The sequence below is a fragment of the Seriola dumerili genome, unplaced genomic scaffold (assembly GCF_002260705.1).
Source record: "Seriola dumerili isolate Sdu_G_001 unplaced genomic scaffold, Sdu_1.0 BDQW01000149.1, whole genome shotgun sequence".
Classification (NCBI taxonomy): Eukaryota; Metazoa; Chordata; class Actinopteri; order Carangiformes; family Carangidae; genus Seriola; species Seriola dumerili.
Genome location: NW_019174404.1, coordinates 1,602,680 through 1,620,882, shown reverse-complemented (window position 1 = coordinate 1,620,882; position 18,203 = coordinate 1,602,680). Strand labels below are relative to the sequence as shown.

General features: G+C 44.9%; 1 protein-coding gene across 1 annotated transcript in view; it reads right to left on the bottom strand.

Annotated features, from left to right (window-relative positions):
• The window catches only part of fgfr3 (fibroblast growth factor receptor 3), a 69,824-nt gene extending 53,598 nt beyond the window's left edge, over window positions 1–16,226 (bottom strand). The window contains exon 1 of the mRNA XM_022751305.1: window positions 16,085–16,226. Within this exon, the coding sequence (XP_022607026.1) occupies window positions 16,085–16,226 (142 nt within the window). The remainder of the gene's footprint in view (window positions 1–16,084) is intronic.
• Window positions 16,227–18,203: the final 1,977 nt, after the last annotated feature.

The window sequence follows — 18,203 nt, the reverse complement described above, 5'->3', positions numbered from 1 at the left end:
TCAGTCTCAGCATTAACCCTCTTTATACTGAAAATGAAACAGAGCTACAAAAATAAGAGCAAAGAGCTGCAGGCACACAGACAGGCAGCCTGGTTCAGGCCGAGACGTCCTCCGCAGCAGCTCGTCTGCTCGCTGTGTCCCACCAACAGATTCTTTTGCTTCCGTACGGTACGCTGAAAAACTGGACCAGCTGCCAACTGTTTGGCACACTCAACACCCCCTCAGACAAGCCAGCATCACATGACCTTCAAACAGGATCTGTGCAGCCCCCCCCCCCTTCCAACCACCATCACAACAACAACCATCACCTCCATAAAGAGCACATTTCTCTTCCTCCATTTCACAGCTATGCCAATTGTAAATCCTGCTCGTCCTGGAAAAGCTCCCCCTTCTTTTTTTTTTTTTTTTTAACCTCCTTCGTTTTTTTTTTTTTTCTTCCTTTTTTTTGCAATGTGCAGTGAAAGCCCCTAATCTCTGTTTAATATGGTTTGGCCGGATGTAAATACCTTCGGACAATGCCCTTAATCTGGGCCAGCCTGACAACCTCACACCGTTGCGGAGAAGCCTGCCAGGAGGAGATGGAGAGAAAAGAGGGATGGCTCGGTGGAGATCAAGGGAGGAGAGGAGAAAAGAGGAGAGAGGAGGGAGGGAGAGAGGGTTTCCCCAGCTTGTTGCCTCCATTCTTTGCCGAGCTGAGCCGCCCTTTATCAAAAGAGCCCCTAAAATCAAGTTAAAGATAGACGTTGCCTCTAAACATCCCGCCCCGGCCTGTGCCAGCCCTCCCCCAACCCTCACCCCTCACCCCCCCCCCCCGCTCGGCTGCGTTAACGAGCATCGGAAGCTACTGTACGTCCAGAGCATCTTGGCAGCGCCCAATCGTCTTTGCTCCTTTCATATCCTCATCATCATCACCCCCGCCTCCCCTCCATCCCTCCAGACTCAGAACAGGGCCTGGGCTTGGTCCACGGTAATTGTCATTCCAAAGACGAACTGGCCTAGTTTCAATTCAACAGACAAGTGTAAGAAGCTCGGCCCACAAAAGCCAGGATGTCTGAGAAGTGTGTGTGGGGCTACTATACAACATAATCACACTTCCCTAAACAACACCCAGGAACCAATCTGATTACTAGGCGGCTTTTCGGATCTCTCAGAATTCAGGTCTTTTCTTTTTTCTTTTCTTTTTTTCTTAGGCTGCAAGTTGTCTGCACACTTAACTTTCCCATAAAAACATGAACAGAGGTGAAACTCCAAGAGTCAGCTGTGCAGGATATTGAAGCACAGGGTCACACTGGGAAAGCAGACGACTTCACACAGACCGATGCTCCGTCAGCACTAATGTATCCTGAGAGCGACGCTGCTGAATCAGGGAAGTGATCAGAAAAAGACAAAAAGCTGAAAATGTGGCAAGAGCATGTCCACAACATTATCTGCCAATTAACAGCTCTCTTCACTGAGCAGTGGCGAGTTCAGGTGAAGATGAAGTGATTAAAACTTTGCATGATTTGAAAGTATATGTAATTTTACATTGTGACATTGTATAGCTGTTTAAACTTACTATAACCTGATGGGAGTGTCTGTTATAGGTTTACATGGAGATTACACAGCGATATCCAAGATGTAATATCTCGATACAGGCCAGCCCAAGTATTGTGACACATTATTTTATTGCATATCGGCCTGAACCAGGTCTGTTATAGTTAAAATAAAGTCACCATCATAAAACACTCCCACTAGAGGATTTGCCTTCAATAGCCAAATACAAAAGCTAATATAAACAGTATGACAAAACAAGACAGAAATTTCAATCATCATGTAGTTCGACATATTCATGGTCAAAAACCTGAAGGTTGAATATTTTCTTTTTATAAAAATCCATAATTTAAACTTCAAACGATCTGAATAAATCACAAAGAGACTTTCTGAAAGTTCAAAGTGACATTTCATCTCAGATCCGTGAAGACAAGAACCGGCTGAAGGAAACCATCTCCCAACACGCAGCACGAGGACACGCCTGATTGAAACGTTCAACTTTGACCTTTGCTGACCCCGACCAGGACCCTGCCCTGACCTCTCAGTGTGGCAAGTGTTAACCCCCCCCCCCCATCTGACAGACAACTTCTGATACTCTCCAGCTGGGATGACCTGCCCCCACAAATAATGTCCTGCCCTGGTAAGACAGTGATAGCAGTGTGTGTGTGTGTGTGTATGCGTGTGTGTGTGTGTGTGTGTGTGTGTGTGTGTGGTGAGAGAGACATCAGTGTCATAGAGTGTGATCAGTCCAAAGGCACACTTGTCTCCTGAGCACACACCCACACCCACACCTACACACACTGCATCGCTGTGTCGCCGTAGCAACGTTGCAAACCTAGACAGCAGTGTTGTGTATTCATCCCATAAGATAGATAAACAAAAAAAAAAAAAAAAAGCCCCAGTAATCGTGTTTACACTCTCTCACACTGACTCTGTGTTTCACACAAGTTAACAATGGTGACAAAGAGAAGCTTTGAGCTGAAAGTTAAAACCTCATCGAGACTTTGCTAATTAATCTGTCAAGCATTACTAAGAAGGAGCCTTTTATCAACCTTTTACATGTTTTCTTCACTTTGAACAAACACCACCAGCACCAGAGACATGGAGCAGGAAATATATGGCAGCCAGTGTAAACCTGTGCAGGGCTCTAGCGGACACTAAGGTCATGTCCTTTGTATTTTTCCTGGGAATTTCGGAGGCTTAAGGTGAGTTAAAAATTAAAACTTGTGTATGTAGTCGACTTTACAGGGTAATTCCAGTTATTTAAGACACATATATTTAAAAGAAACCGTTTTTAGGCCTGAAAACTCTTTGTCAATTCGAAAATACTCTATTCTTATTCCTGGCGGTGTAAAAAAAAGGCTTTGAAACAGCATTTAAATCTTCATGTAGGGACGTGAAATGTTTTAAAAATGAAACAGTTAACTGAATAAATTATATGTGAATAATCAAACATATATACAGGCATATGATTGGGGGATTTTCTGAAGTCCTGGTTACACCCCTGCCTCCATATGTAATTATATTTCAAGAGTTCTCTTCAGTCAGTTTTAAAACAGACCAAGCAACAATCATCAAATCAACATCCACTTCAATAAAAAAAAAAAAAATGCTGCTAAAATGATTTCTAGTACACCAAATTGCTGAGGTCATAAAAGACTAAAAATGATCTAAATTTAAACAGTTTGGTCCATTTCAGTGTCCTAATCTAATAAAGCGCTCATAAAACCTGCTGCGTAAATTTCAGCAGTAGGTGTGTTTGATCCAGGGAGGGTCTGAAGGTGGAGGCAGGGTGGGCGTGTCCCTGGGTCGGGATCAGCAGGACATAAAAGCGTTAACTGCTTTGTTTACGATGCTGGTTATTAGTGCGGTGGGACTGCGTAGGTCCGTCTCTCTCCCCTCGCTCTTGTTACCTCTCACCGTGAAACCATGCTGTTGATCTGAGCCGCCATGTGCTTCTGATCAGCAGGAGCACCCACAAACACTTCCTGAGCTGCTTCCTGTCCCGTACCGGCCTGCTACTGAACCACCAAGCACCAAACCTTTACTCTGTGTTAATCCCGTTTTTTTCCTCTTAGTGACTCAATAATCACTTTTCCTTACGTCGGACTCTGGAATTTGTTGATGAGAAAGTAAAAACTCCTGAACGCAGCGCTTGTTGTGTTAAGTGTGTTCGCTTATGAGAGCAGGACAGGAGCAGGAAAGCCTCTAATCCTGTCATCCCTCCCTCCCGCTTCCCTCGTGGACCGGCCTTCACTCACAGCACAGACAGGCCACAGAGAGGAGCCTCTGTCTGGGGAAGAACAACAACCTGAGACGTCTACACCAACACAGTCTGAACAACGCACAACAGGATGAATGCAAAACGACCGAAATGAACTGAAACATCTGCTCGTCTGTAGCCGGACAGCCCGACATATCTATGGTAACCACTTCAGTTACCAAGGTGACTGTGCCTGTATGTGCCTCCACTCCACCGTGGCCTACAGTCCTTGCTTCGCCATTCATTAAAGAGTCAATGGCGTTTCCTCAGGAGCACAATACGACAGTATAGTGCTTCACACATGAAAATGTTCAATTGCGCCTCCATTCAGCCAGTGCCACCGTGCCACTGAGCAAAGCACCCGCACTTGACTCCCAACTGCTCCCGTGAAGCGGCTCGCTGGCTGACAGTTTAGGGTTTTATCTCTGAGACTGAAGCCTTAAAAACATTCATAATGATAACTTAGCTTAACAATTAATCTCTTCATTATTACATTTATTATCAACAGACTGATCGTTAGGTCAATATCAGTCAGGATCAGAAAAACAATGGAAAAATGTCCATCACCAACAGACATGAAAACATTTGATTTACAGTGATATAATAATTAGAGAAAAGCATCAAATCCTCACATTTGAACAGAATTTTTGCCCAATAAATAACTGATTTTGATTAATCTTCTGTCAACAATGAATCATTTTACTCATTAAATCTTCTCAGCACTACCTCTCACCGAACAGCCTTTTATCAGAGGTCCCATATTTTATAAAGACAGACTTCCATGTGTTCTTTTATTATAACACAGGTCTAGGTTCTATATTAAAAGCATCAAAGCGCTCAGTCCGCAGTGAAATACACACAGCCTGTATTCAGGAACTGAGCCTCAAAATGAGCCGTCAGGACTTCTGTAACTTTGTGATGTCACAACAAAGTAGTCACCGTTCTCAGCCATGCCTCAGGATTTGGTTTCTCTGAGTGTTTTTACCAGAAATCTTCCATAATTTTATTTAATCACTCAGGAAACATTCAACCAATCAGAAGAGAGGCTCAGCGCCTCCTCTCTTCTGATTGGCTGTTGTTACTAGAGCTCCAGAGAGAAACCTTAGAGAGGAGATGTAAAACTACACTGTGATGGTTTTTGGTTCTCAAAACCACAAATATATCTTCTTATGGATCAACATTTCAAATAAAACACATTAAGGGACCTTTAACGAACTCTAACTAATACATTTTTAACACGTAGGTGTATAAAATGACCATAATGGCACACAGTTTCATACAAACCAGCAGTACTGGTGAGTAGCACACGCCACTTCTGTTTCCACTGGGATTTCTGGTTTTCAAAATGAACTTAATTCACATTTCAAGACCGTTCCAGAAACCGCGAGATACTATTCCCATTTTAGACTCTGTTGTCAAGACCAGGGCAGCAAAACACTGCAGCTAACAAAAACTAGAGAGTCTCAGTGTCGATTTATTTCTCAGACGTCGGACTTTATAGTTTCTGTCAGGTAAAGGCCACTGTATCAGCAGGGTGTCGGAGACTACTCAAGGAGGAGCTCAGCTCTATCAGTGTTGTTGCAACGTGTTCTTATCAGGTCGATAAAGGTCACTGATGATATCACGACCCTGTAAGAAGTCTGCAACCAAGTGATGCTTAAAAAGACCAGACACACACGCACACACACACACACACACACAAAGGCAGAGCTCCTCCCTGGGTAAACAACGTTGTGGTTGGTGATACACAGCAGATAAACCACGGTGAGGAGAAAGTTGTCACACGAGGAAAAAATGCAGCCAATTACCAGATTCACCACAGTCAAAAATAACATTTCATGGGAGTTTTGAAAAATTTTCTGACGTGGGTTATTTTAAAAAACCAAAACTGGAGTCAGCTCCACTGTCACTGCTCTGCCGTTAGCCAGCGCAACACCAAGTCTCTCTTTCTCCTCTTTCCAGGGAGAAAAAAGGCTTCCATTACGCTCTGCAGACGGTACAAGGGTTTATTATTTTAGCTCTCCTGGCAAAATAACAGGGGAGAGTTGGGGTGACGGAGGGGGGAGAGAGGGAAGACGTGGGAGGGATGGAAGCCGAGTTTGGTTTCAATATTAGATGTGTCAGCTGCCCTGGATGTGGGGGGGCCTTAAACAGAAGCGCATGTGAGGGCGTGAGGAGAGACCCTGGATCTTTTTGAACAACACGGCGGCGGCGGCGAGCAAAGAAGGATGGATGAACCAGCTGAGAAAGAAAGAAAGAAAATGAGGAGGCGGAGGAGGAAAGGGAAAATCTGAATTATTTTACTTCTACTGTAAAGCTGGTATCACCTGCTTTGGCAGTACGGTGCTTAATTATGGTCGTGATATTAAAGCAAATTTGAATTTGTCCTGGCAGACATGAGGAAGAAGAGGAGGAGGATGAAGGGACAGAGTGAGCAGATGTGTGAGTGTGACCATGAGGAAGGAGAGAGAGAGAGAGAGAGAGAAAAGGCAAGAGAGGAAGAGAGAGAGAGAGAAGAGGAGGAAGACAGAGGGAGGAAGATGAAAGAGACACACACTCACGAGCAAGGAGGTAAGCACATGCCCCTACCCACTCACAGCCTCCCTCCCCCCTCCCTCTCTCTCCCAACACACACACACACACACACACACACACACACACACACACACACAATGTCGAACACTGTCTGTTGGCTCTCTGTTTCCATTCACAGAAATGTAAATGGGGTGCAGCAGAGCCAGACAGGACAGCTCTGCTTCTGGTTAGTGGTCACAGAGAGAGAGAGGGAGAGAGAGAGACAACGAGCGGGAGAGGGAGAGAGAGAGAGAGAGGGAGAGCGAGCGAGAGAGAGAGAACGAGCCGGAGAGGGAGAGAGAGAGGGAGAGAGAGAGAGAGAGCGAGCGAGAGAGAGAGAGAACGAGCGGGAGAGGGAGAGAGAGAGGGAGAGAGAGAGAGGGACGTGTGATGGATACAATGAGAGATTATTAATTATTATCCACTGGAGATCTTCTTGGTCAAGTTTGCATGTTTCCTCCTGCACCTGCATGAGTCTCCTCCCTCAGGCCCAAGGTCACGCAGGATGCGTCAGAGTGAGACTCTTTCGAGATGTTCACTGCGACAGATTACGTGATCAGAGAGCTGTGTCAATCCCAGTGTGGCGGCCGACTTGCATCCAACTCTCATTCTTATTTCCCACCTATGTCGGGTCAGGCCATTAACGAGTTGATATTCTGAGGTCTGATCCCAGGATCCAGATATTTGGAAACTAAGAGCTGAATGTACGCGTGAGCCCCAGTGACCTGTCCGGTGTGGACACTGCCTCACCTTCACTGGTTTAAGGCATATTTGTGTGTCATTATGACAGCGAAAGGCAAAGAAAGACGTATAGAACGAGTGTATACAAAAATGAAGCTAAAAGCGCTTCACAATAAGGTGAAAAAACTGAAGCAAACCAACAGTTAAAGTAAGAAAGTAAAGTATTGGTAAGAGAAGTAAAATAACAAATAGATGCACAAAGAAAAAGAAACAAGTACATGACTATTTGTGCAAGTCTGTGTGAGTGTGTGTGTGGCGGAGGAGCCATTTGGGGTGTAGAGGGGGAGTCAAGGGGCTGAGTGATGGGTGGGACAGATCAAGCCTGGATTCTCTCTCTCTGCCTTTGTCTGTGTGTGTGTGTGTGTTTGTGTGTGTGAGAGAGAGAGGGAGAGAGAGAGTGTTGGACTCCTTACAGCTCGGCACACAACCTGCCATCTGTTTGCCTCTGCCAGCAACAAAATACACTCCTCCAGTGGGGTTGGCTCAAAGGCTCAAAGCGTGCACACACACACACACACACACACACACCCACACCCACACACACACTCACACTCACACACACACACACACACACAAACATGTTTATACATGCACAAGGACAGTGTATATTGGCTTCGTTTTGTAATCACCATCCATCATGACAATTCAGTCAAAATTATGTAATTAAACCAATGGTGGCCATAAATCCAGGTGTCAGCCAGAGAGAGAGAGAGAGAGAGAGAGAGAGAGAGAGAGCGAGAGAGAGAAAGGCATGATGGGAAAAAAGAGAGCCAGAGACATTGTTTTCAGGAGACACGAAACTTTCAATAAAACACCATCAACCAGTCACTTCACAGCACAAAAATATTTTGTCAGATTTAACTGCCGCTCCAGCTGACTAACCCCCAACTCCCACCCTCCCCTCCCTGCGCGCCCTCCAAAAGCAGTCCTCCTGATACGACACAACGAGCCTCTTTGTTCCCCTCCATGTCTGCCTTATCTGTTAAGTATCTCAACAATTTCCTTAAGGGGAGCTTTGTAATTAAAAACCCGCCGTATGTCAACGCCGCTGTCAGCCAGCAGGCTGAGAGCCGTCCTGAATCACAGCCAGAGGTAGAGCAGAGGACATATACATGTGTGTGTGTGTGTGTGTGTGTGTGTGTGTGTGTGTGTGTGTGTGTGTGTGTGTGTAGGTGCTGCGAAAACATCATTAGGCTGAAACTGGCAGAACATGCAGCAATCAAAGGGATCAGATACTGATTGAGATTTGAAAACATGCCAAAAAATAGAAAAATAAAAGAGCCGATATCTGAGAAGATTTAAAATGAGTTTGTGTGCATGTCACATTATATCTGTGTGTGTGTGCTGAGTGGGAATGAAAGTGAAAAGAAAGAGACATAAAAAAAATAATAAAAAAACACCCACCGCGGAGAAGGTGGCAGGGTTAGACGTGAGCTGAACACACAGACAGGTCTGTATTTGAATCCATAATTCATGGAGTGACATGCAGAGAGGCTTTCAAAGGGCATTAATGAGGTGTATTAATACATACATAGCTGTGGCCTGCAGACAAGGTTTGAACGAAGGCCGCTGGCTGACAGTGACCTACTGATCTACAGCTGTCTGACACTTTTTTCCATACCCAGCGAAGGCTCGCCTGAGTGTACGTTTAACCCAAACCTGACAGAGTCTGCTGACTTCAGGGAGGATTTCCCTCTCTCTACTTACAGGGGAAAGGAAGAGCTTTTAATTTGAAATCAAGCCCTGTATTGTTAACATTTTGATTTGACTTTAAAGCTGCTACGATCAATATTTTTATTAAAATATGTGAAAGAGGTCACCCGCCTGAGAGTTATCACCTGATGCTAGCTCAGCTCCACACAGCATTTTAGCATCTTTCAGCTCATTGTTTTGGTTTTCTGAGCTGCATCTTTACTGTTTGGGTTCCCTCACAGTGACAGACAGCTGCTTTTGTAGGTTACCTGCCCAGCACTGGACAACATGCAGGATTAGGACCTACCAAGTCGACATGAAGGAACAATTAGCAGCTAATGAGCCAGATCATTTTCTCGGGAGTTGGTGGAGACTAAAACTGAGCTAAAAGGAGAATAACTTCAGGAAACACGACTCATAATTAATGCTAACGTTGCACCGTGTCACAAGTTCACCATGCCAGTGTTGTGTTGACCGCTTGCGATCATCATTTAATGCAGGTTTAAGGTTTGAATCTGAAGATATTTTGACAAATGCTCTTAAATACGAATAAATATATGAGAAAAAAAATGTATGTGTAAGTATTTAATACTGACTTTCGATACTTTACAGGTTGCAATACTCAGTATGACAGATGAACGTATGTATTTTTAGTAAATAAGTAAGTAAAGAAATTCAATGTCCAGCACTAGGCCTGAAATATAAAACCCTTGCTGTTTCACAATTCAGTCTGATTCAAGCCGACCATTTTCACTCGAGTCTGTGATCTGATATGAAAACCTTTAATAACATTTTGCTTAGCAACGGGCTTTTTCCACTTGCGCTCAGCTGTGTGTTATCCTTGGAAAAATACTGCGTCTAGACAGTAATACAGTGAGCGCTTAATGAAAATCTCCCTAATACATAATATGCTCAGCGGGACGAGACGACACAAAGTTAAATATGTTATTGAAAATACATAATCTGTTAGATTGTTTTTCCTGAAGGATGGCCACTGTGTGAATTCAGGACCTTCTGCTGGATAATGTATAAATTCATTGTTATAGGTGACAATGCTTTGCTGTAAATCACGTGACCGCGTCTCACAGTAGTCCAGGAGAAGCACCCCACCATGATCCCTTGTTAAATGGGACTCTGAGTCGTGTTTAATGTTTCAATCCCATCCAGAAAAGTGTCCAAAGTGTCTGTTGGATTAAGTGCCTGATGGACTGAGGATAGAACAGTCATTGTTCAACAAATAGTCATTCTCCAAAGCTTATTTGGCCCGTGCACTTCCCACGCTTGCCAAAAGATTTCTTGATAAAGTTGCCAGGGAAATGAACATTCATGCAGAGACACAGTGAGCCAGAGAGAGCTGCTGCTGCTGCAGGAGGAGGAAGAAGAAGAAGAAGAAGAAGAAGAAGAAGAAGAAGAAGTGATTGGTGTAAATTTGTGCTTAAAGTTGTGATGAACGGTCTGATTGTCAGAGTCATGTAGAGCCCACACAGGGAGCAGTGCTCATTTACATAATAGCGTGATTAAACGGTGGGGATGGTGAGTGCTCCACAGAAAATGACACGACTACCATACTTGAAAAAAAAAAAAGAAAATGTTTCTATAAATACACACTGGAAAGGCAAAAACATCTTGAACCCCAGAAACCCAATCAGCTGGACTGTGTGGTGAAAATGTCCACTGGGTAATTGTGACACATATCACTGACTGTGTAACATAAGAATTCAAAAGCTGAAGCAGTGATTCCAATAGTCTGCTCATAGCTCACATCTGTCCCGTCCCACTGATTCCTGCCCGATCAAACTGCACATCAGGTCTGTCGACATGTCACCAGACCAGTGCTGCCGAGTCCAGATCTTCTTTTAAAGGAGTAGTTTGACCCGGAGTGACGCCACCACCTGTTTGTCTGTTGCATAGCTCAGTTTCAGACAACAAACAGCGCATTTGTTCTGATGCAGCATTTAACTGATTTTAAAACACTGAAATTAAATTGTCCATTCATAGAAAACGAGCAGATCAGAAAATATGACCTGGTTATTTTCAGCTCCATGGACTCAGTGTAGTCCCACAATAAAGGCTTAGTCCTGCTTTAAGAAACTGAACTTCTGTGACGGTTTCCATAAAAACTTTTAACAGTTTTTTGAGCGACATGAATGTGAGTGTCCTCGACGACCACAGACACAAACAGACCAGAGGAACTTGGACGAATCAGACGAGCAGTTGGACTGTAGCACAGAGAAGAGCTGAAGAACAGTTTAACAAGCTGGTTGTAAACGCTGCATGCATCTGCACACACACACACACACACACACACACACGCGCACACACACACACGCGCACACACACACACACACAGGACAGGTCTTCAAAATCAAGTGTGTCACACAGACACAAGAAGAGAGAGAGAGTGACAGTGTGTGTGTGTGTGTGTGTGTGTGTGTGTGTGTGTGTGTGTGTGTGTCTTGTAGAGCCTGAGTGTAAATCTGTGGATGGCGTGGTTTTAACGAGTGTCCTAACGATCCAAACAACCCCTGCTGAAATTTACAGTCCTTGCCAGGAGGGGAGGCAGGGGGTCAGTGACCTCACACAGACACCCAACCACACACACACACACACACACACACACACACACACACACACACACACACACACACACACACACACACACACACACACACACACACACACACACAGTCGTTTTCTTTTTCTAAAGATGACATACATTTTTGCTTTCTTCTATGGTTAAGAGCTTACTGACCACACACACCCATGCTCCCCCTCTGTAACACACACACACACACACACACAGCTATCCTTTAATTTCTATCTTTCTCTCTTTTCATCTTCTTTTATTGCCTCCCTTTCATAATCCGCCTCTGCTCATACAGACATAACATTCACTTAAGTGCAGACTCCACGTAGGCCTGCTCTGTGAGACACACACACACACACACACACACACACACACACACACACGCAATGGCAAAACTGAATGTGTTGAATTTATATGTCTGCCACTACACAGACAACGTCAGAGCTGAGGAGCCAAATATTTCATCCGAGCTCCGCGGGGGCATCGGTGTGGGGGGGTGGGGCTGGGTGGTGGGTGGGGTTTATGGTCAGTAACTATCCGCGGGCGATGAAAGAATAAACACACACATACACACACACACGTACACGCACGTACACACATACACATGTACACACACACGTACACACACAGTCTCTGCTCTTTGTCATCAGTCTCTCTCACATCGGTCAAACTTGGCGTCTCAAACGTTTCTTTTCTTCAGGACATTTGGAAACGCCACCAGCCTTTGGAGAAATAAACAACGCCTCGCTCTGAAACAACATTTTGGTGGACTTAATGGAAACAAGGAATTACACTTCACACACTCGCGCACACACACACACAAACCACAGTGTCTCCTTACCTCACACAGGAATAAATACAGTCCAGAGAATGAGTTGAAGAGTTATTCCAGAGAGCCTGTTACTTCTAAAGGGGCTTTTTAAAAAGTATAAAATGATCTGTTTGCAAGGCACTCTGGGAAATCTCTATCTGAACCACAATTTTTTTTTAAATATATATTTAAGAAAAGTTTGTACCATCACTTAAACAGCTTATCAAGCACGTGAAGTTGTTTTCTAATCAATAAAAGCTTATTTTCTGTATCAGGAAACAATTTTTACCCCTGGTAAAAACATACCTACGGTGGCCCACAGGGGTCAGTGGCCACATCCACACATTAATCTAAAGCAGCTCAACAAAAACAACTGAACACTTTAGTAATATGATTAATGGAGCAGTCCAAATTGTCGCTTCATTACCTTTCAATTTATGTTTACATGCCTGCTCTAAACTTTCAAGGGCATTTTTGTCCTCGGCACCTGCTAATTTCTGACCCTGACACACAAACATTAATCTGCATGCACCCCCCAAGCAGCCACACACACACACACACACACACACACACAAAACACAGAAACACAGACCTAAGTGACAACTTTGCAGCTCAGTGCTGTGGCGGCTGAGGGGAAATCGAGCCATCTGCCAGTAAACGACCGTCATTTTATCCCTACTGCTCGTCCATCTGTGGACGTGGGGAAGTCTGCTGGAGGCCAGGGGGCCGCGGGGGAGACGGCAGAGACAGGACGCAGGCCGGAGATGACCACCAGGCGCTGACGGCCGCTGTATGTTCACAGCTTTCTTTATCACCCCATCATGAGGACAAATGCAAGAGTTTCACTATTGGCGGATAAATGAGGATAATGTAGAACCTGAGAGTTAAAAGTCTGGGAGGTAAGTAACCGTCAGGGATGTGTTCTGTGTTCTGATAACCTCCTCTTTCTGCCTTCCTTTAAAAATGAAATATTTCAGGTATTTCAAAAATCAGTCCACAGATTATCAGAGGCAGTAAATCATCAGCTCAACATGAGAAAGCAATATATTGTGACCTTTAGCTGCAGGGCAGTCAGTGTGAGACGTTCAGTCTGTATCCATCCGTCAAGTTACCTGAAGACATGACGGTATAAAAGTTTCCAGTTGTTCCGAATCTTTGCATTGCGGTTTACTTCGACCGCTTTTCCAGAGTATTTCTACTCGCATGTGAAACATGGGATGTTTGTAGAGAAGAGAAGCTCCTAGCGGGATTCAACCTTTGACCTCTGAGGTGGTGATGTCATGTGCTGAATCATTAGCCCAAATGAAGAGGGGATGCAAACCTCCAACAAACCACAAGACTGTATGTTAGTGAAGAGCTCAGAGCACAGTGACTTCATTTATCAGCTTTGCTCCTCTGACTAAAGGACAAACTCAACATATAACTGCACTTTTATGCCAAGAAATACAAAAAACGAGAGTATTTTTTCTCAGATTTGTATTCTTGTCAGGATCAAACAAACTTCTGAAACCACATTTAGACCATAATGAGATTGTTTTCTTCTATTTAAAACAGATAGAAGTGTCTGCTTTCCTTACTAACAAAGTGTGGAGATGCAGGTTTTCCAGGCTGTGGTCATTAAACTTCGACGACACTGACTGAGAAGTAAATCTAACCTCCAGTTCAAATGAGATTTTCAGCATCACACTCCAACCATTCTCGATGGAAACGTGGCTGCACATGTTGCATGTTCTCACCTGATCGTCATCCACTTCACATCAGATGAATCACCCCCCCCCCCCCCCCCGAACATGACAAACATCAGCACCTTGAAACAATATCCTCTTCAGAGCGGCTGTATTTGTGCACGTCTGCGTAACGTGAAGGTACATGGAGATCACAGCCTGAACACCAGCCACCGGGGGGGGGGGGGGGCTTAGAAAAAACAAACAAAAAAAAACACCCTCTGCTTTTTGGAGGATGCCAAGCATGATGGGCTGTGATGGCTCCCAGCAGGGAAGGCAATCAGGCGCAAAGAATCACAACATGTCTGTTGTAACAGTGGGGTTTTACATGAGAGAGGGCAGGGGGGGGGGCAGAAAGACGAGAACTGGGGGATTTTCTTGGCTACGGAGAGTCGGCAGGACACAGGCGGGATCGTCCCGACGCAGAGCTGTGGCACATCACACTGCACAAACCCAAAACTGTGACATACAAGGTCTGTGTCTTACTGTTCCAGGAGCTTTCCAAGTACAAACTTGAAACATGGAACAATTTTCAATTTTCGTTTTCACATCTCAAGTCAAATCAAGTCCTCAGGTAGTTCAGTCTAAAGTAAGTGAAGTTTCAAGTCTTCGTTTTTCCCATTTTAAGTCTGTGTGTCAAGTCTTGAGTCTACAACTGTGGTCGGACCTCAGCTATATGGACACACACACACACACACACACACACATGTATAAGTTAATAAAAACTGTACGCCCATGTTCTTGCATGTGCACACACACCCACCCACACACACACACACACACACACACACACACACACACACACACACACACACAGGGCATCTCAGCTTGTATAAGACAGCTGGGTCGTCTCCAGAACGTGCCCAGCTCCTCGTCTTTCTTAATGCACTGTAGCATGTAAAGTGTGTCAAAGACTCATTTTAAACAACTCACATTAAAAGAAAAACCAAAAAGGGAGGGAGGAGGAAAAGAAAACAACACTTGGCTAACGCCTCAGAAAAAGATTACTCTGCTGTGTTAGTTTTTTTTTTTGCACAATATGGACAGATTAAAGAAAACACAGTCGACGTTTACTTTGGATTGATCTTTGGGTATTTCTCTGCCTCGAGAACAAAGAGGGAAAATCGCGCTAAGCTCAGCGAACCAAGAAGAGTCCAATTAAATCCTCGTAAAAAAAAAAGACTCCACCACTTTCTCATAAACAATAAATGTTCCTTTTGAAATGCCCCTATTTGAAGTGATGAACGCACAGGAAGCTGGTTCTAAGCAGATGTCATATTAGTATGGAAAATGAAGCAAGGAGCAACGGAGGAGGAGAAGCGAACGTGGATGATGAGCTGAAAACATCGTCTCTCTCGTTGTTGGACGAGCGTCTTCACGAGCGCCTGGTTCAGAACTGAGTGTGAAGCCAACCCGAGGAGGTTTTATTTCCCTGAGCTGGTGTTTTGTTGTTGTGCTGCTGCTTCAAGTTTTGTTTTGTTCCGACCGACGAACGTTCGACTCACACTGATATCGGAAAGAGTTGGAACCGCCAATATTTGGCATTTTTGCTTGATAAGTGACAAAATCACTGACTAATCAATTCATCAACTAACGATTTCACCACTAAAGAACCAATTAGGATCCTGCGCTCAATCAGCTGTTTGATCCTTCCTGTTTCTCCATGTGTTGTATTTTTCTATGGAATTTGAAAGAAAAGCCTTTCATTGCTCAAAAAACCCACGATGCCTTCAAGGACATTTTCTACTCAGATTTTTATGTGCCGTTTGTTCTCTAATCAATAAAAGCTTATTCTCTGTAACAGGGAGCTGAAACATACGTACGGTGGCCCACAGGAGTCAGTGGTCACATCCACACATTAGCTCAACCAGAACAACTAAACACATTAGTAATATGATCAATGAGAAAGTTCAAATTGTCGCTTAGTTACCTTTTAATTCATATTCACGTGTAAATACATCCACTTAGAAAGAAAACCCTTTCATTGCTCAAAATCTATGATGCCTTCAAGGACATTTTCTACTCTGAATGTCCTACAGAGTGTGTAAGACACAGGTAGCTGATCAGACATTTCTAAACTGTATCTTCTCTGTGTGTGCTGTGTTGTTTCAGCAGGATGTGATGCAGCACACGTATGCGAGGGGCTCGGCGTCGCGTCCTACCTGTGGGCTGAGCGGTGGGCAGCCGGGCCGGAGCGACGCAGAGAGGCAGGAGGAAGGAAATCCAGAGTGAGCACCACAGAGCCGTCATCCCTCTGGACGACGAGGTGAGACACAGAGCAGCGAGGCCCGACTCAGACAACATCCTCCGTTCGCATGCTGTCCGGCAGAACGGCGGCCTCTGACGCCGCAAGAAACTATCCAAAGACTCCCTGCCGCTGACCTGAAAAACAAAACAAATACAAAAAACATGAGGAGGGAATCGATCGGAGCGATAGAGAGAGAGAAAGAGAGAGAGAGAGAGAGAGAGAGATGTCTGGATGTTATTCTGGCTGTGGGAGAACGTGCAATCAGAAAGGAAGAAGTAAGAACACAGCAAGAAAGAAGCGCCTTGGGGTCTGCACAAATGCTGCCATATTCTGACCTGACATTCCTCACAGATTTCAAGGATTAGGGTGGAAATCCCTCTTCGCAGTTTTTCTCAGAAACTTTCTGGGAGCACCTGATCGTTAAGATGGCTGGAGAGGAGCTCTGATATTGGAACGGCACATAAAACCGTCTGTGCCGTACCCCCGGCCTGGAAGACAAGTTCATTAACCAATCACTTAACTCTGCAGCAGCAGGATTATCTGAGCGGAGAGAGAAATCACAACACCTCAGACGGCCTCGTCGCTCCTTCCACAGGACTCTTTTTCTGCTTGAGAAACCCTTCTGCATGGTTTAGCAAGCGATTGACACGGATTCACTAATCCTGCTGCAGGATGAGGAATGCCGAAATCTACAGTATCAGTTGCCCAACGTGCCCGGAGGCTCGCAGGAGGGAGGGAGGAGGGAGGAGGGAGGAGAGTGGCGGCCACGGCGAGCGACGGCGGAGCGCTCTGCTCTCTGTTTGCTTAAGCAGGGAGAAGCTGGAATGCACCGAGGTTCGAAGAGAAAGCTCTGAGAGAGGTGCCCAGAAAAGCAAAGCACAACCCCCCCCCCCTTTCTCTCTCCTCCACACACACACACACACACACACACACACATTACCACTAGCTTAAACTTTAGCGGCTCTGTCCAGCTTCAGAATAGCTTTGTCTGTGAGACGTCCACCCCGACAATAACACACACACACACATTTGAGAGTGGGCTTTGCTTGCGCACACAGAGGTGTATTGTACGAACACACAGTCCACAGAAAGGTTGTGTTGTCTTAAGTCTTAACAGTACTGTTTTTCTTTCCCTCTGAGGACCTGTGACCCACTCCTTGCTCAGCACAAAGTGGAGCCCGGGCCGGCTGAGCGAGGCTCTGTTTGCACATTATCGCACAAAACACCAACTGGGAAAACTTCACAGAACTCACATGAATAGATAAAGCAGCACAGAAACACACACACACACACACACACAAAAACACACACACTGTCCTAATCTAAACACTGCCACCACACCTTTCATGCTTCAACATATACCGCAGCCTTTAATGTCTTCTCTGTGCTCTCCGGAGAGCTCTTCTTCATCTTCTCCTCCTCCTCCTCTCTCAGCCCATCCTCACCTTCTTACAACACAGGACGCCTACACGCTGCTGCCGTTTGTTTATACAGCACGATAAGGCCTTCGCTCTCCGGGGCGCGGAGGTAGCTGATTGCACTTCCCTCTCTGATTTGAAAACTTTTGTTTTCTCTGGCAGGCGTGCACACACACACACCTACACACACACACACACATGCATATAAAGAAAATCTCAGCTTTTTATGGGCACTTCACTTTGAGAGCTGACAAAGCTGCAGAGTTGGTTCATGTCATGGTGCTGCAGATGTGTTTAGACAGGCAGCATGACAGCCTCTTGAGCCATGTGTGAACACATTGGAAAACAACACAGGCTTTTGCATTGACTAATTTGGTGACAGGTATTAGTTTAAACAACCTCATGTGCAAAGTGAATCCTTGAGTTTGAGGAGCAGCCGTGCATTGCAGCATGATTGACAGTGTGAAACTGAAACTAACTGCAGTCAGTGTGAGAGCAGACGGTAACGTACGGTAACCTCACAGCCTCTGTTCTATGAAATATTTCACAGCAAAGTGGACGCTGAGAACGAACTCTTCACACCAACTAAAAACACTTTGATTTCAGTTAACAACC